General features: G+C 48.0%; 1 protein-coding gene across 8 annotated transcripts in view; it reads left to right on the forward strand.

Moving 5' to 3' along the window:
- Positions 1 to 27,069, forward strand: part of LOC139228566 (transducin-like enhancer protein 4) — a 211,216-nt gene that overhangs the window by 168,430 nt on the left and 15,717 nt on the right. For 5 of the 8 annotated variants that reach the window (XM_070859683.1, XM_070859687.1, XM_070859684.1 and 2 more), the window contains exons 10-17: positions 410 to 463; positions 2,727 to 2,879; positions 3,779 to 3,959; positions 8,120 to 8,280; positions 10,027 to 10,103; positions 15,081 to 15,330; positions 21,563 to 21,810; positions 25,629 to 25,776. In XM_070859683.1, coding sequence (XP_070715784.1) covers positions 410 to 463; positions 2,727 to 2,879; positions 3,779 to 3,959; positions 8,120 to 8,280; positions 10,027 to 10,103; positions 15,081 to 15,330; positions 21,563 to 21,810; positions 25,629 to 25,776 — 1,272 coding nt within the window. The remainder of the gene's footprint in view (positions 1 to 409; positions 464 to 2,726; positions 2,880 to 3,778; positions 3,960 to 8,119; positions 8,281 to 10,026; positions 10,104 to 15,080; positions 15,331 to 21,562; positions 21,811 to 25,628; positions 25,777 to 27,069) is intronic. The other 3 variants (XM_070859689.1, XM_070859690.1, XM_070859691.1) reach the window with 1 other exon arrangement.

The raw sequence follows: 27,069 nt of genomic DNA on the forward strand, positions 1-27,069 counted from the left end.
TGGTTGGAAACGTTTGCAGGCTGACGTTCTGAGTCTGTGCAACCAGTGGGTACCTCTCTCACTAGCCAGGCATGGTGGAAAATCCGATAAAACCTGCCCACAATTTCCCGATATGGGATGCCCGTGGGCAAGGCTCAGAAAATCATCCTCTCAAAGGCTTAGGAGCTGAAATCATTCTGTGCGATATCACCAACCAATGCATTAGCGCGTTCCTGTCCACAGTTTTAAGGTGGCGTTGTGGATCTGTTATGAAATCAATTGACTAATGCCTCTATTCAAATAGGGTGGGGGGGGGGGAGGAGGAATTTCAGACAGACAATCTCAATGCAGTGGCACAACACGCTATTATGGTCTTTGTATTGCTTTGCATTGTGCATAGCTTCTTACATCTTTTTCTCTTTACAATCAGGACAGTGATGGCGACAAGAGTGATGATAACTTGGTCGTGGATGTTTCGAACGAGGTTTGTATGCACTTTTATTAATTTTGCTTTTTTTTTGACATTTTCAGTCTTCCGAGTCAGTAATACTAAAATGACTTTGTGACAAATATTCAATAATGGGATTAGTCAGAAAACATACTGATACTACATATATATGATTTGCATTTTATAAGAATCTGATGAAGGGTGAGAGGGTGACCTAACAGAGGTCTTTAAAGTGATGATCGATTTAAAATGATGGATCGACAAGGCTTATATTCAATGGAATTTAGAAGAATGAGAGTAATGACACTAAGCTGGGTGGCAGTGTGAGCTGCAGGGTGACTTGGACAGGTTAGGTGAGTGGGCAAATGCATGGCAGATGCAGTATAATGTAGATAAATGTGAGGTTATCCACTTTGGTGGCAAAAACAGCAAGGCAGAATATTATCTGAATGGTGACAGATTAGGAAAAGGGGAGGTGCAACGAGATCTGGGTGTCATGGTACATCAGTTATTGAAAATTGGCATGCAGGTGGTGAAGAAGGCAAATGGCATGTTGGCCTTCATAGCGAGAAGATTTGAGTATAGGAGTAGGGAGGTCTTACTGCAGTTGTACAGGGCCTTGGTGAGGTCACACCTTGAGTATTGTGTACCGTTTTGGTCTCCTAATCTGAGGAAGGACATTCTTGCTATTGAGGGAGTGCAGCGAAGGTTCACCAGACTGATTCCCGGGATGGCAGGACTGACATATGAAGAAAGACTGGATCGACTAGGCTTATATTCACTGGAATTTAGAAGAATGAGAGGAGATCTCATAGAAACATGTAAAATTCTGACGGGATTGAACAGGTTAGGTGCAGAAAGAATGTTCCCGATATTGGGGAAGCCCAGAACCAGGGGTCACAGTCTAAGGATAAGGGATAAGCCATTTAGGACCGAGATGAGGAGAAACTTCTTCACTCGGAGAGTTGTTAACCTGTGGAGTTCTCTACCACAGAAAGTTGTTGAGGCCAGTTCGCTAGATATATTCAAAAGGGAGTTAGATGTGGCCCTTACGGCTAAAGGGATCAAGGGGTAGGGAGAGAAAGCAGGAATGGGGTACTGAGGTGCATGATCAGCCATGATCATATTGAATGGTGGTGCAGGCTTGAAGGGCCAAATGGCCTACTCCTGCACCTATTTTCTATGTTTCTATGAAAGGGTTTGATAAGAGTGGATACAGAGAGAATGGTTCCACGTGGGGGAGACCAGAACTAGGGGAGATAAATATAAAATAGTCACTAATAAATCCTATAAAGAATTTAGGAGAAACTTATTTATCCAGAGAGTGGTGAGAATGTGGAACTTGCTACCACAGGGAGTGGTTGAGGCAAATAAAGTAGATGTATTTAAGAGGAAGTTAGGTAAATACATGAGAGAGAGAGAGAAATAGGAGGATACACTGATAGGGTTAGATGAAGTAGGGTGGGAGGAGACGCCTAGTCCTGGTTCAGCCCGCAAGTGAAAACATCTTCACTACATCTACTCTATCAAACCATTTCATAATCTTAAAGACCTCTATCAGGTCACCCCACAGTCTGCCCTTTTCTGGAGAAAAGAGCGCTAGTCCGTTCAGTCTTTCCTGATCGGTAAAACAACTCAGTTCTGGTATCGTTCTAGTAAATCTTTTTAGCACCTTCTCCAGGGCCTCTATATCCTTTTTATAATATGGAGGCTAAACTTTTCACAGTATTCCAAGTTTCCAGAGAATTTTTTCTCTGTGAAATTCTCTACCCCAGACAGCTGTGGAGGCTGGGTCATTGAATATATTTAAGTTGGAGATAGACAGATTTTTGAATGGTAGGGGAGTCAAGGGTTATATGGAGCGGGCAGGGAGGTGGAGCTGAGCCCAAGATCAGATCAGCCATGATCTTATTGAATGGCGGAGCAGGCTCGAGGGGCCAAATGGCCGACTCCTGCTCTTATTTCTTATGTTCATATGTTCTTCCCACTGCTAAATGTTATTGTTGCGCCCAGTTTACACTCATGAAATGGGCGTTACAATGTTATAATGTGGACGCTCAGTCGATGAGTATATTCAAGACCGAGACCAATGAATTTTTTGGACGTGAAGGGAATCAAGAGATATAGGATCGGGCAGGAAAGTGGAGTTGAGGTAGAAGATCAGTCATGATCTTAATGAATGGTGGAGCAGGCTCGAGGGGTCAAATGGCCTACTCCTGCTCCTATTTCTTATGTTCATACAGCAGAGACCTGGGCTATCCCAGTTTCTGATCCATTGATCCTTTCTTTTGGAATGCAGGATCCATCGTCTCCGCAAGGCAGCCCCTCCCACTCACCCCGTGGAAACGGGCTGGATAAGTTTCACCTTTTGAGAAAGGACGCCCCGAGCAGCCCTGCGTCCCTGGCTTCCTCACGGAGCACACCGCCGGCCAAATCCAAAGAGCCGGGCCTGGTAAGTCCAATCTCCCCTACCGGGATTCCTCTAGGTTGTGAGCTGAAGTGTGTGTCTGGGCTTTCGAGTGCAGAATGGCGTCCGCAGCCTTCAACCGTAGCTCAGAGGGCTGTGGGTTCAAGTCCCACTCCACAGAACCTAGGCCGACATTACACTCCAGTACTGGGGGAGCGCTGCACTGTCGGAGGCGCCGTCTTTTGGATGAGGTGTTAAACCGAGGCCCCGTCTGCCCTCTCGGGTGGGGGCAAAAGATCCCATTACGAGGAAGAGTTCTCCCCAGTTTACAGACCAATACTTATCCCTCAATCAACATCACTAAAACAGATTGTTCTAGTCATTATCACAATGCTTTTTTTGGGAGCTTGCTGTACACAACTTGACTGCCATGTTTCCTACATTACAACAGGTACTACACTTCAAAAAATACTTTATTGGCTGTAAAGCTTCCTGAGGTCGTGAAAGACACAATAAAAATGCGAATCATTCTTTCAGCTTATTGACCTGCTGTCTTCGTGTCCCTTCTATATAATGATTTTCTCTAAGCGTTTGATGTTCAGCATTATTAACTCAAACCAGAGAATCAAATTGTTTCTCAATTCATTGCCCCCAGAGTTAATTGTGAAAAGTATGTTCTATCTGGTGTTCTTGTGTTTTAATATTTGCCCCATTTCAGGGTATTTTTAATAGTATTTCATTTTAAATGAAATTCATCTCCTGCTGCGGTTCAAGGGCTGAGCGCGTTTCCCACATTACAACAGTGACTGCACTTCAAAAGTACTTCATTGGCTGTGAGGCACTTTGAGGTGTCCGATGGTCGTGAAAGGCGCTATAGAAATGCAAGTCTTTTTTCTTTATGAATTCGTGTTGATCTGACCATTGCTTTATCTACCCGCTCACAGAATGAGAAGGCCACCACTCCGGTATCTAAATCTATCACCCCAACTCCTCGCAGCGACTCACTGACCCCCGGCCCTAGCTCTGCGTCCAGACTGCGACAGATCTCCAGCAAACCCTCTGTGGATGCACTGGGTAAGATGTTTGTCCCCGTCCCTGAGGAAATGCTGGGCGGACTTTACACAGGTAGCGATGAATCTAATATACTGAAGAAAAAAGGGGAAACGTTTAAGGGGGAGAATGATTGCATATGTGAAAATATGTACGCGCATGTGAAAATTTCGGTGCAGGTTGATGTGTACCTCAACATGAAGTTGTACAACAGAGTGAATGTGTTTGAGCACCTGAATGTGTACATTTGCATGAATGTGAATGTGTATCTGTGGCATACTGATCTGAGACCAACTAATTATTTCTGTGATTGGTGGTCATGTAGACAAGTTATACTGATGCTCATATTTCTTCAATGATTCAGCAAGAACAACGTATTTATATAACGCCTTTAATGTAATAAGATGTCCCTTCTTCTCTCAGAGGGTCGTGAATCTTTGGAATCCTCTACCCCAGAAAGCTGTGAAGGCTGAGTCATTGACCATATTCAAGGCAGAGACAGACAGATTCTTGAACTACAGGGGAGTCAAGGGTTATGGGGAATAGGCAGGAAAGTGTAGTTGAGGCCAAGATCAGATCATCCATGACCTTATTGAATGGCAGAGCAGGCTCGATGGGCCGTATGGCCTACTCCTGCTATTTCCTATGTTCTTATTTCCCAAGGCGCTTCATAGGAGCTTTATAAAACAAAATTTGACATCGAGGTACGGATGGAGAAATTAGGGTAAGTGAAAGGAGTTAGGTTTTAAGGAGCGTCTCGAAGGAGGAAAGAGGGGCAGAAAGGTTTAGGGAGGGAACTCCAGAGCTTCGGGCCTTGGCAGCGATTAAAATCAGGGATGCTCAAGAGGCCAGAAATAAAGGAGCGCAGATATCTCGGGGGGAAGAGGGGTTCGTAGGGCTGGAGGAGATTACAGAGATAGTGAAGAGCGAGACCATGGAGGGATTTGAAAACAAGCATGAGCATTTTAAGATTGAGGCATTGCTTAACTGGGAGTTATACATAGATTGTAGTTATACCGCTGCTCATATTTCGTCACTGATTCACATAGACTGTAGTTATGCTTCTCGGTTCCTGGACCTATTACACTTTGACAGCATGCCCATTCCTGCACATGTTTGTGCACAACTTATCAAAAGCAAACATTGAAAATGAAAACTTAAGGAAGAAAATACTTGCTGAACATTCAGGGCTGTAGATATAAGTATACACATGTTTCTGTATGTCTTGTTGTATTGCAGTATTGGAGTTCATCTCATATCCTGAACTCTGCAGATGTTCGCACTCTTTGAGTTACATTGTCACTTTTGCAAACTTAACACTGTCAGTGCAAGCATGAATGTATTGATTCGGTGTACGTGTGACTGTCAGTGAGAGTGTGTGTGTGTCGTAGTGAATGCACTGATTCAGCATGTATCCGTCAACGGACATGTGTCAGTGTAACTGTCAGGGTGAGTGGGAATGCATTGATTTAGTGTGTGTCTGTCTGAGTGTGAATTTGTCCATTAGTGTGAGTGGGAATGCATTGATTTAGTGAGTGTGAATTTGTCCATTAGTGTGAGTGTGTTGATTCAGTGTGAGTGCCTCCATCAGTCCATCAATCTGAGTGTGCGTCCCTCGGTCTGAGTGTGCGTCCCTCGGTCTGAGTGTGCGTCCATCGGTCTGAGTATGTCCATCAGTCTGTGTGTATCCATCGGTCTGAGTGTGTGTCTCAGTCTGAGTGTGTCCATTGGTCCAAGTGTGTGTCCATTGGTCCAAGTGTGTGTCCATTGGTCCAAGTGTGTGTCCATCGGTCTGAGTGTGTCCATCAGCCTGTGTGTGTCCATCGGTCTGTATGTGTGTCCATCGGTCTAAGTGTGTCCATCGGCCTGTGTGTGTCCATCGGTCTGTGTGTTTGTCCATCTGTCTGAGTGTGTGTTTCCATCGGTCTGTGTATGTGTCCATCGGTCTGTGTGTGTGTCCATCGGTCTGAGCGCGTGTCTCAGTCTGAGTGTGTCCATTGGTCAAAGTGTGTGTCCATCGGTCTGAGTGTGTCAATCAATCTTAGTGTGTCCATCGGTCTGTGTGTGTGTCCATCGGTCTGAGCGCGTGTCCATCGGTCTGAGCGCGTGTCTCAGTCTGAGTGTGTCCATCGGTCTGTGTGTGTGTCCATCGGTCTGTGTGTGTGTCCATTGGTCTGAGTGTGTGTCCATCGGTCTGTGTGTGTTTCCATCGGTCTGTGTGTGTGTCCATTGGTCTGAGTGCGTGTCTCAGTCTGAGTGTGTCCATTGGTCAAAATGTGTGTCCATCGGTCTTAGTGTGTCCATCGGTCTGTGTGTGTGTCCATCGGTCTGAGTGTGCGTCCCTCGGTCTGAGTGTGCGTCCCTCGGTCTGAGTGTGTGTCCATCGGTCTGAGCGCGTGTCTCAGTCTGAGTGTGTCCATCGGTCTGAGTGCGTGTCTCAGTCTGAGTGTGTCCATTGGTCAAAATGTGTGTCCATCGGTCTTAGTGTGTCCATCGGTCTGTGTGTGTGTCCATCGGTCTGAGTGTGCGTCCCTCGGTCTGAGTGTGTGTCCATCGGTCTGAGTGTGCGTCCATCGGTCTGTGTGTGCGTCCATCGGTCTGAGTATGTCCATCAGTCTGTGTGTATCCATCGGTCTGTGTGCGTGTCCATCGGTCTGAGCGCGTGTCCATCGGTCTGAGCGTGTCCATTGGTCTGTGTGTGTATCCATTGGTCCAGGTGTGTCCATCGGTCTGAGTGTGTGTCTCAGTCTGAGTGTGTCCATTGGTCCAAGTGTGTGTCCATCGGTCTTAGTGTGTCCATCGGTCTGTGTGTGTGTCCATCGGTCTGAGTGTGCGTCCCTCGGTCTGAGTGTGTGTCCATCGGTCTGAGCGCGTGTCTCAGTCTGAGTGTGTCCATCGGTCTGAGTGTGTGTCCATCGGTCTGAGTGTGCGTCCATCGGTCTGTGTGTGCATCCATCGGTCTGAGTATGTCCATCAGTCTGTGTGTATCCATCGGTCTGTGTGCGTGTCCATCGGTCTGAGCGCGTGTCCATCGGTCTGCGCATGTCCATTGGTCTGTGTGTGTATCCATTGGTCCAGGTGTGTCCATCGGTCTGAGTGTGTGTCTCAGTCTGAGTGTGTCCATTGGTCCAAGTGTGTGTCCATCGGTCCAAGTGTATGTCCATCGGTCTGTGTGTGTGTCCATCGGTCTGAGTGTGTGTCCATCGGTCTGTGTGTGTGTCCATCGGTCTGTGTGTGTGTCCATCGGCCTGTGTGTGTCCATCGGTCTGTGTGTGTGTCCATCGGTCTGTGTGTGTGTCCATCGGTCTGAGTGTTTGTCCATCGGTCTGTGTGTGTCCATCGGTCTGAGTGTGTGTCCATTGGTCTGTGTGTGTCCATCGGTCTGTGTGTTTGTCCATCGGTCTGAGTGTGTGTGTCCATCGGTCTGTGTATGTGTCCATCGGTCTGTGTGTGTGTCCATCGGTCTGAGCGTGTGTCTCAGTCTGAGTGTGTCCATTTGTCCAAGTGTGTGTCCATCGGTCTGTGTGTGTGTCCATCGGTCTGTGTGTGTCCATCGGTCTGAGTGTGTCCATCGGTCTGAGTGTGTGTCCATCGGTCTGTGTGTGTCCATTGGTCTGAGCGCGTGTCTCAGTCTGAGTGTGTCCATTGGTCAAAGTGTGTGTCCATCGGTCTGAGTGTGTCCATCGGTCTGAGTGTGTCCATCAGACTTAGTGTGTCCATCGGTCTGTGTGTGTGTCCATCGGTCTGAGCGCGTGTCCATCAGTCTGAGCGCGTGTCTCAGTCTGAATGTGTCCATTGGTCCAAGTGTGTGTCCATCGGTCTGAGTGTGTCCATCGGTCTGAGTGTGTGTCCATCGGTCTGTGTGTTTGTCCATCGGTCTGAGCGCGTGTCCATTGGTCTGAGTGTGTCCATCGGTCTGTGTGTGTGTTCATCGGTCTGAGTGTGTGTCCATCGGTCTGTGTGTGTCCATCGGTCTGTGTGTGTGCCCATCGGTCTGTGTGTGTGTCCATCGGTCTGTGTGTGTGTGCATTGGTCTGAGTATGTCCATCGGTCTGAGTGTGTGTCCATCGGTCTGTGTGTGTGTGCATTGGTCTGAGTGTGTCCATCGGTCTGTGTGTGTGTGTCCATCGGTCTGACTGTGTGTCCATCGGTCTGAGTGTTTTTGTGTAAACATATATCCGCTGCAAATTAGAGAGTATCTGCAAATGTTTTTCTTCTCTCTTTTTGTGGCCAAGGTCTGAGGAGCCCACTGACTGTTCCAGGCCCCTACCCCACACCGTTTGGGATGATGACACATGCCGGAATGAACGGGGAGTTGCCCAGCCCGGGGGCCTACGCCAGCCTCCACATCTCGCCGCAAATGAGCACCGCGGCCGTGTACGGCCGCTCCCCTATGGTGAGGGCGCGGGCTGCGCTGACGTGTTGAAGCCAAGTTCATGGGAAATGTAACTTTCAGAAGTTGCTAACTCCCAGGTGCACTCCCAAGGTGTGACACCCGTAACCATTGTGCGGAGTTTTGGAGCGTGTAGGCTCGTGTCGGCTGGAATCATGTATCACATTCCTTTGCCTCGTATTTATTACCTCAAATATTTTTTTTTTGTCTTATAACACTCCTGTGAAGCGCCTTGGGACGTTTCACTGCGTTAATTGGCGCTATATAAATACAAGTTGTTGTTGTATTGCAGCAACGGTGTCAATGCCTTTATTTGAAACAGGTTGACGTGTTTAATTTAAAACATGTTGCCCACCCGATCCCGTGGGTTTCCGGCGACTTCGGTTAAAGCTGCCCCCAACATCCCTCAGCCAGCTGCGGAGTGGAGCCTCCTCTGCCCAGCCCCGACCTCAGCACGAGTGTGAAAGCCCACTACTGCAACGAGTTTGAAACTGTCCCTTCCCCGTGCCCTTAATTCCTCTCCGAATGGGATGGCCAGCTTTGTGCCAGCAGGTGGCAAATTAAGCTGTGGGTTCATACCCACACGGAAATGGGTTGACACTTGCCCGTAGCATCGCGACAAACAGCAGAGACAGGAGGCTTTCGGCTTACCAATTGGGGCTGGATTCGCAAGCAGGCCCCAAAGATGAAAGGTCACCGCGGCAACCTAGTCAGCCAGTTAGGCACTCCCCTTCGAGACCAAAGCACAGCTGGAATGATTATGAGGTACAATAAAATGTTACCTGTTCTCAACCTACTGTATTTGCATGTAACTGGGAGTAGATTACAGGGGTTGTTTTCTTTGGAACAGAGGAGGCTGAGGGAAGAGTTGATTGAGGTGTATTAAATTATGAGGGGCCTAGACATAAGAACATAAGAAATAGGCCATACAGCCCCTCAAGCCTGCTCTGCCATTTAATACAATCATGGCTGATCTGATCATGGACTCTCCAGGTCCACTTCCCTACCCGCTCCCCATAACCCCTTATTCCCTTATTGGTTAAGATTGCGATGTAGACAGAGTAGATAGGAAGAACTTATTTCCCCTGGCAGAGGAGTCAACAACCAGGGGGCATAGATTTAAAGTAATTGGGCAGAGGTTTAGAGGAGATATGAGGAGAACTTTTTTCACCCACCCAGAGTGGGTGGGGGTCTGGAACTCACTGCTTGAAAGGGTGGTAGAGGCAGAAACCCTCATCGCATTTAATAAATACTTGGATTATGCACTCGAAGTGCCGTAAACTACAAGACTACGGACCAAGAGCTGGAAAGTGGGATTAGGCTGGATGGCTCTTTGTCGGCCGGGAGATATACATAGACTGTAGTTATACTGATGGCCAGATTTCTTCAATGATTCACTGAGACTGTAGTTATACCAATGCTCATATTTCTTCAGGGATTTCAAAGCTGCTTCTGGACTCCCGTACATATTACACTTTGGGTGTGAGCTCTTTGTCGGCCAGCACGGACATGGTGGGCCGAATGGCCTCCTTCTGCAGCATAAATTTCTATGATTCTACGAAAGACATTCACACGGACAGGGAGGGGAGGCAACTTCGGGGACTTCCTGTTTTCACCGAGGGTTGAGTGACATGCGGAATGCTTACCCCTTCGCTGGCCTTTCAGTGTGCAATCTTGACCACATTCCAGTGCTTTGAAATGCGTGGCAATCACAGCCGCCACTGACACAAATGGTTTCTGTGCTTTCAGGTTGCCTTTGACTCACATCCTCATATGCGAGCGTCAGGACTTGCTCCAAGCCTGCCCACGATCCCGGGGGGGAAACCGTGAGTATCATTCCTGAGCCACCTACTCCCATCGCTCAAAAATCTGTCTATCTCCCCCTTAAATATACTCAATGACCCAGCCTCCACAGCTCTCTGGGGTAGAGAATTCCACAGATTTATACACCTCTTGAGAGAAAATTCATCCTCATCTCAGTTCTAAATGGATGACCCTTATTCTGAAACTATGCCTCCTAGTTCGAGATTCCCCCTGTGAGGGGAAACATCCTCTCTGCATCTACCCTGTCAAGCCCCCTCAGTATCTTATACAGTTCAATAAGATCACCTAAACTTCAATGAGTATAGGCCCAACCTGCTCAACCTTTCTTCATAAGTCAACCCCTTCATCTCAGGAATCAACATGGTGAACCTTCTCTGAACCAAGTTGACAACCCTTCTTTGAAAATCTTTTTCTCTCTCTGTCGCTCTCCCTCCCTCGCTCTTGTTTGTTTACATTGCCGAGGCCTGTATTCTGGAAATGAACCTTTCTCTACCTATGCAGCCCGTGTCCATTGAGATATAGGGGCCTGTCAGATGTTGATATGGCTGGAAGCCAGCTTTATGATCACTTGCAATTACTAGTGGACCTCCATCGGAGTTTTCTCATTGTAGAACTCGAACCTCCAACTCTAGGGCTTTGGGGCCAATCAGCCGGGACCACGAACAGTATCCCGTTCAGGCCTGCGAAGTGATGAGCCCACTGCCCCCTATAGTGCGAGGGCAGCTCGTTGTGCTATTTGGACTGTGTGTGCCCCTGCGTATAGCACACGTAGCACTGGGAGAGCAGGGAAGGGTAGAAGTCAGTCACGGGTTGCTGGCTGCCCATTCAGCACTGATAGGATTTTCTGGCACGGAGGGCGGCAAAAGGTTGCGGGCAGAGAAGGCACCAGGGCAGGGTATTGAGGCTCTGTAAACTTTATTTGTTCAATCAGACCTCCCCTTCAGTAGCATTTGGGAACAGACACAGAATACCTGGAGTGCTGATCGAGCACATTGTCCGGCTGCAGTGAGGTGTGCTGGGCCGTAGGCCTTGGGCTTTCTTGCCGAATAATAACAGAGAGTTGGCACCCTTGTCCCTTCAGTGGATTATCGGCCCTGTATTACAGCTGAAGGCGACTTTTGGGCAGTTGGTTTCGGCACAACTTTATTTTCATGGCGTTTGACCCAAGCGTTTTGGCGCTGGTATTTTTTTTTTGCCTCACATAAAATTTAAAACACTCCTCTCCGTAAGCCGCTGCTGCAGACTTGCCAATCCTGCAGCAGTGCCCGCATTTCAGCTTCCTGCCCCCACCCCTCCATTCCACTGTCATGCCTTCTCATGTTGGGAGCTGACTCACGCTATGAGAGTGTGGCTGACTTGTGGGCAGTGCAGTGGGCATCGAACCCATCCACATCCCTGCTTAGGCCCAAAAAACTTGGGTGGATCTTTGGGTTTTGTGCGCAAAAATTTGCCTCATTCTCCAAACGTCACTCCGCCCCATAAAACACCGAATATCTCTTGGCTGAAAACAAATTTGAAAATGTAGTCCAGGGGTACACACTTTGGATCTGTGACGGACATTAAAATAAAATTCAAGGAGAAGAAAGAGTCACAGCCGGGGGTCATCTTAACCCACCCCTTTATTGCTCAAACTCCCACTATAGCATTCCACAGGCAGTCCCTCTAAGCGAGGATGACTTGCTTCCACGCCAAAAATGGATGAATTCACAGGTGCCTCAATGAAAGACCTAATATTCAGGATCCCGAAATACACGTTGAAGGGTGGAAGATGTCTGTGCGTGGATTTTTTTAACGTAGGGTGGCCGTTGCACACCAGCCACCACACGGGCTTGACAGAGCTTGGTCCAGTGGCAAAGGTTAACCAGGACGACTGGAGACCAGCTCTGCTGCACGGGCCTAGTGCGCACACGTATCGCAGTGTGGGCTGGGCCCGTGCTGCCCCTGGGCCCACGCCTCCTCTGGGCCCCGAACTCATGTTGAATGTCACTAATGTTTTCGCCTTTACTCCCTCACCTAGCAAACATTTCTCACTCTTTCAGTTCTTCCTGATATCCGTTTTAAAACTATTTTTCACCAATTTAAGTTTGATGTCCTTTGATGTATTTTTTACATAGAATTTTACAGCACAGATACATTCCACTCCACTTGAGCTTCACGTCATCCTATCAACGTATCCTTCTATACTTTTCTTCCTCACGTACTTACTTTTCCAACTTAGTTTAACCTTATCCAGACCACAGTATCAGTGGGTGAGGTGTCCTTTCTATAAGCAGGAGATGTGCAAAATGGGAGGTTATATCATCTACGTATTAACCCTTTCACCGGTCAGTGCTGACGATCGCAGTGAGGTGTTTATAGAAATCTCCATGTTCATTATTTCATTGAAGGTGTTAATCCATCTTAACTGGATACTAACACCACACAGAGTGACTTCAAGCCCTGAATCTTTCAGTACAGACGTACATTGTGATTGTTTTGGGGTCCATGAGGGTTTTACTGTTAGTTACCAGTCAACAATATTTTGCGGAATTTGTTGTTGAATTGTACCGGGTGCAAGAGTGTTAATTGACAAAGGAATCTCCAACCCGATTCATAGACAGAAACGCAGGTTACTGCAGTCTGGGCTGCACCGAATCTCAAGCCTTTATGCAAATCAAGAGGTCGATCTGGTTCATGGGTGAGCCAAGGCAGAGAAACCTGATGTGCTATTTGACTATGGAGGGAAGCACAGCCAACCTCCAAACGGTTTGCACTCGATAGCCACAGATAGCAAGGGGTTACCCGATAGCCACAGATAGGAAGGGGTCACCCGATAGCCACAGATAGAAAGGGGTCACACAATAGCCACAGATAGGAAGGGGTCACCCGATAGCCACGGATAGCAAGGGGTCACCTGATAGCCACAGATAGTAAGGGGTCACCCGATAGCCACAGATTGTAAGGGATCACCCGATAGCCACAGATAGTAAGGGATCACCCGATAGCCACAGATTGTAAGGGGTTGCCCGATAGCCACAGATAGTAAGGGGTTGCCCGATAGCCACAGATAGTAAGGGGTTACCCGATAGCCACAGATAGGAAGGGATCACCCGATAGCCACAGATAGTAAGGGGTTACCCGATAGCCACAGATAGGAAGGGATCACCCGATAGCCACAGATAGGAAGGGATCACCCGATAGCCACAGATAGGAAGGGATCACCCGATAGCCACAGATTGTAAGGGGTTACCCGATAGCCACAGATAGTAAGGGGTTACCCGATAGCCACAGATAGTAAGGGGTTGCCCGATAGCCACAGATAGTAAGGGGTTGCCCAATAGCCACAGATAGTAAGGGGTTACCCGATAGCCACAGATAGTAAGGAGTTACCCGATAGCCACAGATAGTAAGGGGTTACCCGATAGCCACAGATAGTAAGGGGTTGCCCAATAGCCACAGATAGTAAGGGGTTACCCGATAGCCACAGATAGTAAGGGGTTACCCGATAGCCACAGATAATAAGGGGTTACCCGATAGCCACAGATAGTAAGGGGTTACCCGATAGCCACAGATAGTAAGGGGTTACCCGATAGCCACAGATAGTAAGGGGTTACCCGATAGCCACAGATAGTAAGGGGTTACCCGATAGCCACAGATAGTAAGGGGTTACCCGATAGCCACAGATAGTAAGGGGTTACCCGATAGCCACAGATAGTAAGGGGTTACCCGATAGCCACAGATAGTAAGGGGTTGCCCAATAGCCACAGATAGTAAGGGGTTTCCCAATAGCCACAGATAGTAAGGGGTTACCCGATAGCCACAGATAGTAAGGGGTTACCCGATAGCCACAGATAGTAAGGGGTTGCCCGATAGCCACAGATTGTAAGGGGTTACCCGATAGCCACAGATAGTAAGGGGTTACCCGATAGCCACAGATAGTAAGGGGTTACCCGATAGCCACAGATAGTAAGGGGTTACCCGATAGCCACAGATAGTAAGGGGTTGCCCGATAGCCACAGATAGTAAGGAGTTACCCGACAGCCACAGATAGTAAGGGGTTACCCGATAGCCACAGATAGGAAGGGATCACCCGATAGCCACAGATAGGAAGGGGTTACCCGATAGCCACAGATAGTAAGGGGTTGCCCGATAGCCACAGATAGTAAGGAGTTACCCGATAGCCACAGATAGTAAGGGGTTACCCGATAGCCACAGATAGTAAGGGGTTACCCGATAGCCACAGATAGGAAGGGATCACCCGATAGCCACAGATAGTAAGGGGTTACCCGATAGCCACAGATAGTAAGGGGTTACCCGATAGCCACAGATAGTAAGGGGTTACCCGATAGCCACGGATAGGAAGGGATCACCCGATAGCCACAGATTGTAAGGGGTTACCCGATAGCCACAGATAGGAAGGGATCACCCGATAGCCACAGATAGTAAGGGGTTACCCGATAGCCACAGATAGTAAGGGGTTACCCGATAGCCACGGATAGGAAGGGATCACCCGATAGCCACAGATAGTAAGGGGTTACCCGATAGCCACAGATAGTAAGGGGTTACCCGATAGCCACAGATAGTAAGGGATCACCCGATAGCCACAGATAGTAAGGGGTTACCCGATAGCCACAGATAGTAAGGGATCACCCGATAGCCACAGATAGTAAGGGGTTGCCCGATAGCCACAGATAGTAAGGGGTTGCCCGATAGCCACAGATTGTAAGGGTGCCCAATAGCAATCAGGAGTGGGAATGTGGTCTGAAATTTTTACCTGCCTAACCCAGAGTCACTGAGGCTATTTGCAGTACCTCAATGCCATTCAAGGATTAACTCCCTCAGCACAGATTAGCAATCAAACCCGGAGCCTTCTGCTCCACACGGTTTACTGATACACCAACTCGCTATTAATCTGCAAGACAGTTAGAGAGGACTGGGTTGATGTTTAGAGTAGGCTGTTTGTTGCTGTTTTGTTCTAACGTCCTGCCTTTCGATCGCAGAGCCTACTCCTTCCACGTCAGTGCGGACAGTCAGATGCAGCCGGTCCCGTTCCCTCCCGATGCCTTGGTTGGACCAGGGATACCCCGGCATGCTCGGCAGATCAACACTCTGAACCACGGGGAGGTGGTGTGTGCCGTTACTGTCAGCAACCCCATGAGGCATGTCTACACAGGGGGCAAAGGTTGCGTGAAGGTGTGGGACATCAGCCAACCCGGAAGTAAAAGTCCCGTCTCTCAGCTCGACTGCCTGGTAAGACAACATCAGTCTCATTCTTAGTTTATCTGTTAATCTTTATATGGTCTCTTTCATAACGATGCAACTATAGGAACAAAAAAACAAAGGATGAGCATTTATATTGCACCTTATTAAGTCCTTGAGACATTCTATAGTACTTCATATCTTTTGAAATGTAGTTACTCTTGTTACATTGGCAATTGTGGCATCCTGTATGGGCAGCAAGATTCCACCGCTGCATCTGAGATGACCAATCGGTTAATCTGTTTTGGTGGTGCTGATTAAGGGAAATGTTGGCCAGGACAATGAGTGAACATTCTAGTGTTAGCTGTGGCTCAGTGGGCAGCACACTCACCTCTGAGTCAGAAGGTTGTGGGTTCAAGTCCCACTCCAGAAGACTTCTGGACTTGAGCACAAAAATCTAGGCTGACACTCCAATGTAGTGCTGAGGGAGTGCTGCACTGTCAAAGGTGCCGTCTTTCAGATGAGATATTAAACCGAGCCCAATCTGCTTTCTAAGGTGGATGTAAAAGATCCCATGGCGCTATTTCGAAGAAGAGCAGCGGAGTTATCCCCGGTGTCCTGGCCAATATTTATCCCTCAATCAACATAACAAAAACAGATTATCTGATCATTATCACATTGTTGTTTGTGGGAGCTTGCTGTGCGCACATTGGCTGCTGCGTTTCCCACATTACAACAGTGACTACACTCCAAAAGTACTTCATTGGCCGTGAAGCACTTTGAGACGTCCAGTGGTCGTGAAAGGCGCTATATCAATGCAAGTCTTTCTTTTTTGAATATTCGCTTGGGATTGTCTATCTGAATAAGATGGGCCTAAAGTTTTGTCTGAAATAGCTCACCTCTGACAATACAGTATTCCCTCAGTGCTGCACTGGTGTGTCAGACTAGAATATGGGCTCATGTCTCTGGAGTTCAGCTTGAACCCGCAATCTCTGACTTTGAGGTGAGTGCACTTACCAACAGAGTTAAGCTGACACAAGGGCTAAAGTAACCGATTACTTATTGATTTATTTTCCAGTTTTTCTCCCCATTGATCTCTCTCTGCCCATTTCTCCTGACTTTCCCCAACCCAAGGTGACAGGCAGGAGAGCCACTTCCAGGCCTTTCCCAGGCCTTTCCCCGGGCCTATGAAAAAGACACTCCATGTCTTGTCATTCGGAGAAGCACAAGAGCGGCCACGGGTAACTCGGAGATTGCCTTGGTCCCTGTGGGATACTGTATGGAGCCCAGTTTCTTTCAGTGCCTGGGCAGGAATAACCATGTGGAGTGAGCCTGGCATGACACTGATCTATGACACAGCGGTTTGGACCTGCGGCACATTAGATAGCTCTGTCATCTCAGTGCAGAACGTTATTGGTCGAGAGCAGGTGGCAGGTGTAACTGTGAGGCCCTTCCAGGGTTCACTGAAGATCTGTGACCCTGTCTCAGTCAGTGGTGTGTTCACTTTTCCCTCATCCTGTTCCCTGATGAGAGACCCTGTAAATGTGCAAAGAGATTTCCAAGCTGCTGAGCAATTAGAGAGTGCGGGGGGGGGAGGCGGAGGGGGGGGGAGCGGAAATTGAAAAACAGTGTAAGTGCCAGCCGTGGCTCAGTGGGTAACACGCTCGCCTCGGAGTCAGAAGGTTGTGGGTTCAAGTCCCACTCCAGGGACTTGAGCACAAAATTCTAGGCTGACATTCCAGTCAGTACTGAGGGAGTGTTGCACTGTCGGTGATGCTGTCTTTTGGATGAGACGTTAAATCGAGGCCCTGTCTGCTCTCCCAAGTGGACGTGAAAGATCCCATGATATTATTTTGAAGAAGAGCAGGGGAGTTCTCCCCGGTGTCCTGGCCAATATTTATCCCTCAAATCAACATAACAAAAACAGATTATCTGGTCATTATCACATTGCTGTTTGTGGGAGCTTGCTGTGCACAAATTGGCCGCCGCGTTTCCCACATTGCAACAGTGACTGTACTCAATTGGCTGTAAAGCGCTTTGAGACATCCGGTGGTTGTGAAAGGTGCTATATAAATGCAAGTCCTTCTTTCATCATGCTAGTGCTGGGGAATGTAAAATGTTTCTTACTGTGGGCGAAGTGTTGGTTGATTATTCCCAGTATAGAGCAAGATGCTGCAGATGTTGGCAGTCTCAAACAAAAACAGAGAACACTGGAAAGACTCAGCAGGTCAGTCAGTATCGGCGGAGAGAGAAACTCACACGTGTGTGTGACAGGTGTGGACCCTTCCCACTTCTGAGGAATGGTCTGCATCCGAAAAGTTAACATGTCTCCTCTCTGCACAGACGCTGACCGACCTGTTTGGTTATTTACAGGTGTTGGTACAGTGTGGGCCAATCCCTCTACTCAGCCCCAACAAGATGCTCCAAATCCAGCAGCAAAATCTGTCCCAACGTGAATTTTCCGTTTGCCACTTCAGTTATCCCTGTGCCCGCTTTGCCAATTAGTATTGAATTATCGGCAATTTTGTACTGTGGACTTGCCGCAACGATGAATGGGCTCAAACTGCCCAGATGAACTTCACTTAGGACCACTACTACAGTCACAGAGACAAGATTCTCATGGATGTGCTAATCCATTGTACCGGTTCTTTGCAATACATCCTTTCAGCTGTGGCTCAGTGGGCAGCACTCTCGCCTCGGAGTCAGAAGGTGTGGGTTCACATCACACTCCAGAGACTTGAGCACAAATGCCAGGCTAACACTCCTGGTGCAGTACCGAGGGAGTGCTGCACTGTCGGAGGTGCTGTTTTTTGGATGAGACGTTAAACCGAAGTCCCGTCTGCTCTCTCAGGCGGACGTAAAAGATCCCATGGCACTGTTTCGAAGATGAGCAGGGGAGTTATCCCCAGTGTCCTGGCCAATATTAATCCCTCAATCAACATCACTAAAAACAGATTATCTGGTCATTATCGCACTGCTGTTTGTGGGAAGTTGCTGTGCGCAAATTGACTGCTGTGTTTCCTCATCATCATGGGCAGTCCCTCGAAATCGAGCAAGACTTGCTTCCACTCTAAAAGTGAGTTCTCAGGTGACTGTACAGTCCAATATGGGAATTACAGTCTCTGTCACAGGTGGGACAGACTGGTTGAAGGAAAGGGTGGGTGGGGAGTCTGGTTTGCCGCACGCTCCTTCCACTGCCTGCTCTTGCTGCATGCTCTCAGCGACGAGACTCAAGGTGCTCAGTACAGGTGACTACACTTCAAAATGTACTTCATTGGCTGTAAAGCGCTTTGGGATGCCCTGAGGTGATGAAAGGCGCTATATAAATGCAAATCTTGTTTTTCTTTATCCTGTTTTTAGGTTTAATACTAGGCTCAGCACACTATAACTATTTTAAATAGAAACTTTAAATCAAATGCCCCCTTTTGGCACGAGAACCCACAAATTTCCAAATGGACACGTAGATCAAATTATAAAATTTGGTTGTCGGGGGTGATGATGCACTCCAGTCCCTCCGGTGCCCTCCTCTCGCGGAAGGCCGCGAGCGTACCAGTGGGCACCGCGTGCTGCATCTCCAGGGACTTGGCAGACTATAATTCACTGGGCGGTTCACTGATGGGGACGTTTGCACACCATTCTCCCATTAGAAACAGCAGTGGGTGGGAGAGTGGCATTGAATCTTCTTGTGCCCAATACATTGTGCTGCTCTCCCACTATTAGTCAGAGGAAACTGCGTGTGGGTGTGTTTCCGTCATTTTCTGCTCAATTTGTTCCCACGTTGGTGAGGTGTCTGGTCATCTGGTGCCTGGCAGCAAAATAACCAAAGGAAGTAAAACAAGACTCAGAGCGAACCTCCAGTGAGCAATAGGCAAAGTGAAACAAAGGTAACTTACCCCGGTGGTGAAAGCCTCCGGTATAAAACGCCTCAATTTTAAAATTCTCAGCCTTGTTTTCCAATCTCTCAATGGCCTCGCCCCGTCCCTATCTCTGTAATCTCCTCCAACCCTCCAAGAGCTCTGTGCTCCTCCAATTCTGCCCTCTGACGTATCCCTGGTTTTCATCGCTTCAGCATTAGCAGCTGAGCCTTCAGCTGCCTCGGCCATTAACTCTGGAATTCCCTCCCAAAGCCTCTCCTTTAACGCTAAATCTTTGACCAAGCCTTTCCTAATCTGTGGCTCGGTGTCAAATTTGCTAACCACTCCTGTGGAAGTGCCTTAGGAAGTTTTACGACGTTAAAGGCGCTATATAAATGCACGTTGGTGTTGTTCTGAGTAGAAGTTAAGCTGTTGCTTGTAACATTCAGTATCATCTCTGACCCGACCTCACGGTTAACTGAACCTCAGTTGATATCTGTCTTGTCACATCACCTGCAATAATAACAGAAAATACTAATTGAAAATGGAAAAACAAAGAATTGCATTTATATAGTGCCTTTCATGGCCCCAGGGCATCCCAAAATTCTTTATAGTCAACAAATTAGTTTTGGAGTGTAGTCACTGTGGTAATGTAGGAAACACGGCAACCAATTTGCACACAGCAAGCTCCCACAAACAGAAATGTGATAACGACCCGACAATCTGCTTTAGTGATATCGATTAAGCGATAAACATTGGCCAGGACACCGGGGAGAACTCCCCTGCTCTTCTTCAAACAGTGGCATGGCATCTTTTATGTCCACCTGAGAGGGCAGAAGGGTCACATTTAAATGTCTCATCAGAAAGACGGCACCTCCGACAGTGCAGCGCTCCCTCAGCACTGCACTGGAGTGTCAGCCTCGGTTTTTTGCTCAAGTCCCTGGAGTGGGACTTGAACCCACAACCTTCTGACTCAGAGGCAAGTGTGCTGCCCACTGAGCTACAGCTGACAGCATCACTAAGAAAAGAGAAGCAAAAGTAATTTACATATTTTGGAAGGTTTTGAGAAATCTGTAGAAGGACAGAATTTGCATGAATGCAGTACCTGAACACATCCCCTCGGGACAACTCGAAAGCACCATCTTACTTCTTGAAGTGTAGTCACTTACGCAGCAGTCAATTTGCATACAGCAAGCTTCCACAAACTGCAAGTTAGGTAAAGGATTAGCTAGTCTATTTTGATGTGTTGGTTAATGGAGGAATTTTGGGCAGCACACCAGGGGAACCCTCTTCTTCGACTGATACCACGGGATGCTTTATATCCATATAACAAAGCACGTGGGGCCTCGGTTTACCATCTAAAGACGGCACCTCTGGCCCTGCAACATTCCCTCAGTACTCAGCACTGAACTCGCGGCCCAGATAATGTGCTCAAGCCCTGCCCATCTGTTTGATCACAGTTATGAAGAATAACACACTCTGAAGCGTGTTCCAAGGCAGCAAGATATCTCTGGACGTTAATAGATTGCTCAGACCACGTTGCACATTCGGTCTTGCGGGAGTCATTTTCTGAGTACGGAAAACCTCACCTTCCATATCGAAAGCTCGCAGCCACTAGCGGCAGAGATTAATGGACAGCAATCAGGGGCAAGAAACCTGGATGCTTTCCCCATCCCTAACTCAACGGTGTTGAGGCTAATTGCACTACCCCAACCCCGCCCTTGAAATGAGCTCACTGAACGCCGTTTTGGAAATGGGTCCTGGGTCTTTCGTGATTCAGATAGTTCACTGGGTACACTTGGCAGGGCCAACAGGGGAACACTGCCTCATTCCGCGGGATTCGCCAGGAACAGATTTTTTAAATTACCGAACACATTTCTGTTATTTTTTTATTTTAACCGGTGTTGGTTTAAAGAAAGACTTGCATTTATATAGCACCTTTCACAATCACTGGACATCGCTTTAGAGCAAATTAAGTATTTTTGGAGTGTAGTCACTGTTGATGTGGGAAACGCAGCAGCCAATTTGCGCACAGCGAGCTCCCACAAACAGCAATGTGATTATGACCCGACAATCTGTTTTTGTTACGTTGATTGAGGGATAAATATTGGCCAGGGCACCAGGGATAACTCCGCTGCTCTTCGAAATAGTGCCATGGGATCTTTTACATCCACCTGAGAGAGCAGACGGGGCCTCAGTTTAACGTCTCATCCGAAAGACGTCACCTCCAACAGTACAGCACTCCCTCGGCACTGCACTGGGAGTGTCAGCCTAGATTTTTGTGCTCATGTTCCTGGAGTGGGACTTGAACCCACAACCTTCTGACCCAGAGGCAAGTGTGCTGCCCCACTGAGCCACGGCTGGAATAGGAATCCATTGCCGAGGAACCTTCAAGCTCACCCCACTGTTGCCAATTGCTATATTTCCAGAACCGAGACAACTACATCCGTTCCTGCAAGCTTCTCCCCGACGGCCGCACGCTGATAGTGGGAGGCGAGGCCAGCACGCTTTCAATCTGGGACCTGGCGGCACCCACCCCACGCATCAAAGCTGAACTGACGTCGTCGGCCCCCGCCTGCTACGCACTCGCCATCAGTCCTGACGCGAAAGTCTGTTTCTCGTGTTGCAGCGATGGCAACATCGCCGTGTGGGATTTACACAATCAGACCCTGGTCAGGTAAGGCCTGGTTCGGAATGTAGGCAGCCATCTTGTTTCTACCTTGCCCATTCTTTCCCGAAGATGGTAACTCTTGGCACCACAGGTGAAGGCCAGCCTCCAGTAACTTGCATTGGCGGCTGTTCAGAGAAGGTTCACTAGGTTGATTCCGGAGATGAGGGGGTTGAGTTATGAAGATGGGTTGAGTAGGTTGGGACTATACTCACTGGAGTGCAGAAGAATAAGAGGTGGTCTTATCAAAACTTATGAGATAATGAGGGGGCTTGACAAGATGGATGCAGAGAGGATATTTCCACTCATAGGGGAAACTAAAACTAGGGTACATAGTCTCAGAATAAGGGGCCGCCCATTTAAAACTGAGGTGAGGAGGAATTTCTTCTAAGGGTTGTAAATCTATGGAATTCTCTGCCCCAGAGAGCTGTGGAGGCTAGGCCATTGAATATATTTAAGGTGGCGATAAACAGATTTTTGAGCGATAAGGAAATAAAGGATTATGGGGAGCAGGCAGGGAAGTGGAGCTGAGCCCATGATCAGATCAACCATGATCTTACTGAATGGTGGAGCAGGCTCGAGGGGCCGAATGGCCTACCCCCTGCTCCTATTTCTTATATTCTTATGTATCCTTCCCTGGTGGCCATTCTTTATACAAGAACCTTCCCGATGAATGTCAGCAATTGTGGGCGACCATTAAAGCAGACAGAGCCAGATTCCTGTCGCCACCTAATGTCCACATTTGTGCACTTTCCTTCAGGGGTGTCTTTGCATGAGCCTGTGGACTCATTTAATTTAATGTTGAGGACATTTAGCAGCTGAAAATGATGAGGGGCAATGGCTGGATCTGAAGGTTAGTGCTGTTAGCAATGCTGTATAATTGGAACAATTAGGATGTGCCTTCACACACTGGACTTTTGTGTACTTGGGGTAAGTAGCCTGCCCAAATTAGGGACATGCTTATCTGCAGTCAACCGTGTTAGAAAGTTGTTTATATTGATACTCTACGCAAAGGGATAAAATATTGGCCCTGAATTTGCGGTCAGAGGCTTCCTGCGGGGAAATTCCTCCGATTGGCAAATAAAATGCCCGGTGATCCGGGAGTGGGGGGGTGCGGAGATTCGCGGTCCTGGGCCTCTCCAGGTGCTCGTGGGTAGGGGTCCACGTAGCTGAGGGACGCAGGCGGTTCTCAGGTGCCCCTGGGATCACATGGGCCGGCCCTATCAGTAAAAGAAGGGAATCCCCATTCATGCTTATGAGGATTCCGTTTGTACAGAAACCTCATCAGCATGAATGGAAATACCCCCAAAATACATCGGCATATCAAATTATTTTTTTAAACCATTACAGATTTAAAATTAATTAAAATACCATTTAATTAAATATTTAAAACAAAAATTAAAAATATATCTACATGTTTTAAAGGAGCTAAAAATAAACTTGCCTTATTTCACAGGTTTTTAAATGTATAAATGATGGATAAAATTTTATTTTTATGTTTTTTAAAACTTTTACACTGGTAAAAGCAAGCCCTACACCGGCTCTTACCAGGTGTAAGCATTTCCCGGGCATTCGCTGGGCAGGAGTTAGGCTAACTCTTGGCCCTCAGAGGCCCTTTTCCCGGGGATGGTTATGATCTGACAAGAAAGTTCTTGGCAGATCGCAAGTTCCGGGTTTTCGTGTATGCGCTTTGCGCATGAAAACCCGGAACTCACATGGCCCTCCCTGGCGCATACATACCTCATACTCACCTGTAGGGTCTGCGGATTACGGCCCAATAGAATTAAAATTCAGTCTTCACTGGATCGGACTGATCCCTGCAATATGTCCTTACTGTACAGTATAAGCACACGAAGCCCATACTTGAGAGAAGATCACTCTGTGACCAGTCACCTTTATTACCAAGACCTCAAGAGACAGACGGTGGGTGGAGCTTCCCCTTTTATACCGGAAAGTCCAGGTTTGGAGTGTCTCCCACAAGTTCGCCCCCTGTGGTCAGTGTTCTCAAGGTATACAACTTAGGTCAGCTTAGAGATGGGTTACAATGACAGTTGAATACATGACATCACCTCCCCCCCAAAGTCTTATTGGGATCACAGGATAAGTCTCTCTGGTGGTTTATGCTCCCTTGTAGAGTGCCTGAGTTTGGGCTCCGGTTGTTGGGCGCTGGCCTGAGTGTCTGCTGTTTGCGGTGCCTCAGGCCTGTCCGGACTGCCCACAGTGACTGGGCTCTCCTCCACTTGGTTTCAATGTTCGGTCACTTGTGGTGGAGTAAACTCTACGTCGTGTTCTTCCTCTGCTTCATCTATGGGGTTGCTGAACCTCCTTTTAGTTTGATCCACGTGTTTGTGGCAGATTTGTCCATTGGTAAGTTTAACTACCAAAACCCTATTCCCCTCTTTGGCGATCACAGTGCCTGCAAGCCATTTGGGCCCTGCAGCGTAATTAAGGACAAAAACAAGATCATTGACATCAATACATTGCGCCCTCGCATTCCTGTCATGGTAGTCACATTGTGACTGACGCCTGCTCTCAACAGTTTCTTTCATAGTAGGGTGTATAAGAGATAACCTGGTTTTGAGCGTCCTTTTCATTAGCAGCTCTGCGGGTGGAACCCCTGTGAGCGAGTGTGGTCGGGATCTATTGGCCAACAGGAGGCGTGATAAACGTCTTTGTAGGGAACCCCCTTGGATTCTGAGCATCCCCTGTTTGATTATCTGCACTGCTCGTTCCGCCTGGCCGTTTGAGGCCGGCTTGAACGGTGCCGTTCTGACATGGTTGATTCCATTGCCTGCCATGAAGTCCTGGAATTCAGTGCTTGTGAAGCACAGGCCATTGTCGCTGACCAAGATGTCCGGTAGACCATGGGCGACGAACATTCTGCAGTGGCAGAGGATGTGCTTGAATTTAAAATGGCACACTCATTCCATTTGGAGTAGGCGTCTACTACAACCAAAAACATTTTTCCCATGAAAGGACCTGCGTAGTGCACATGGATGCGTGACCATGGCTTGGCGGGCCAGGACCAGGGGCTAAGGGGGGCTTCCCTGGGCGCGTTGCCCAACTGAGCATACGTGTTGCACCTGCGAACACAAAGTTCCAGGTCTGTATCTATCCCTCGCCACCAAACGTGTGACCTGGCAATGGCCTTCATCATGACAATGCCCGGGTGTTCATTGTGAAGTTCTCTGATAAACACCTCTCTGCCCTTCTGGGGGCATGACTACTCGGTTTCCCCACAGTAGGCAATCGGCCTGAATCGAGAGTTCATCCTTGTGCCTGTGAAACGGTTTAATCTCCTCCAGTCCCACAACCACCACCCCCCCCCCCCCCAAGATGTGTGCGCTCCTCTAATTCTGCCCTCTTAAGTATCCCTGATTATAATCGCTCAACCATCGGTGGCCGTGCCTTCTGTTTCCTAGGTCCTAAGCTCTGGAACTCCCTGCCTAAACCTCTCCGCATCTCTGCCTCTCTTTCTTCCTTTAAGACGCTCCTTAAAACCTACCTCTTTGACTAAGCTTTTGGTCATCTGCTGTAATTTCTTCTTTTGTGGCTCGGTGTCAAATTTTGTGTCTAAAAACACCCCTGTGAAGCGCCTTGGGACGTTTTAGTACGTTACAGGCACTATATAAATACAAGTGGTTGTTGTTGAATATCCAGTTTCTTTCACAAGATTGACAGATGCAGGAGTGGTGCATTGCACTGTTGAATTGCCATTCTATTTCTACAATATGTGTAGCAATGGAATTTGTTCTCGTTGATACAACTCATCTCTGCATAACAGTCCTTCATCTCACTTTGTCTTTTTGTTTTTGTTCTGTGTGCAGGCAGTTCCAAGGTCACACGGATGGGGCCAGCTGCATTGACATTTCGAACGATGGGACCAAGCTGTGGACTGGTGGCCTGGACAACACAGTCAGGTGCTGGGACCTGAGGGAGGGGCGGCAGCTCCAACAGCATGACTTCACCTCACAGGTACGGAGAAGCAGTACAGGGGAGGGAGGGCGCGAAGGGTTAATGAGCACAAAAATCTGTTTTGATGGTATTGTTGAAGGAGGAATGTTGTCCAGGATACCAGTGAAATTCACTGCCCTTCTCAAATAGAGCTGTGCGATCTATCACATCCTGTAATGGGCGTGAAATTTTACTACCTTGTCCATTTGAACCCTTAAAATACCGATAGTGCAATTGGGGATTTCACCATTCCGTAGAACTGTAAAAGTTTTGAACGCAAAAAGAAAGACTTGCATTTATATAGCGCCTTTCACAACTTCAGGATTTTCCAAAGAACTTTACCGCCAACTTTTGGAGTGCAATCACTGTTGTAATGTGGGAAACGCAGCAGCCAATTTGCGCACAGCAAGCTCCCACAAACAGCAATGTGACAATGAACAGATAATTTTTTTTAGCGATGTTGATTGAGGGATAAATATTGGCCAGGACAGCGGGGATAACTCCCTTGCTCTTCATTGAAATAGTGCCATGGGATCTTTTATGTCCACCTGAGAGAGCAGACGGGGCCTCGGTTTAACGTCTAATCTGAAAGACGGCACCTCCGACAGTGCAGCACTCCCTCTGCACTGCACTGGGAGTGTCAGCCTAGATTTTTGTGCTCAAGTCTCTGGAGTGGGACTTGAACCCACAACCTATTCATGGAGACAATTATGTCTGTGAGCAATCCAAAACTAATCTCACTGCCATACTTTCTCTCAATAGCCCTGTACCTTCCTCTTAATCCTGACAGCCAGCCACTCTCCATTTAACCACCCTTCCCTTTAAAGATACAATGCTCTCTAACTCAACTGCTTCCCTGTAGCAAGGAGGACATAAGAAATAAGAACAGGAGTAGGCCATACGGCCCCTCGAGCCTGCTCCGCCATTTAATATCATGGCTGATCTGATCATGGACTCAGCTCCACTTCCCCGCCCGCTCCCCTTAACCCCTTATCCCCTTATCGTTTGTCTATTTCTGTCTTAAATTTATTCACTGTCCCAGCTTCCACAGCTCTCTGAGGCAGCGAATTCCACAGATTTACAACTCTCTGAGAGAAGAAATTTCTCCTCATCTCAGTTTTAAATGGGTGGCCCCTTATTCTAAGATCATGCCCTCGAGTTCTAGATTCCCCCATCAGTGGAAACATCCTCTCTGCATCCACCTTGTCAAGCCCCCTCATAATCTTATGCGTTTCGATAAGATCACCTCTCATTCTTCTGAATTCCAATGAGTAGAGGCTCAACCTACTCAACCTTTCCTTATAAGTCAACCCC

The sequence above is a fragment of the Pristiophorus japonicus genome, chromosome 18, assembly GCF_044704955.1.
Source record: "Pristiophorus japonicus isolate sPriJap1 chromosome 18, sPriJap1.hap1, whole genome shotgun sequence".
Taxonomy (NCBI): domain Eukaryota; kingdom Metazoa; phylum Chordata; class Chondrichthyes; family Pristiophoridae; genus Pristiophorus; species Pristiophorus japonicus.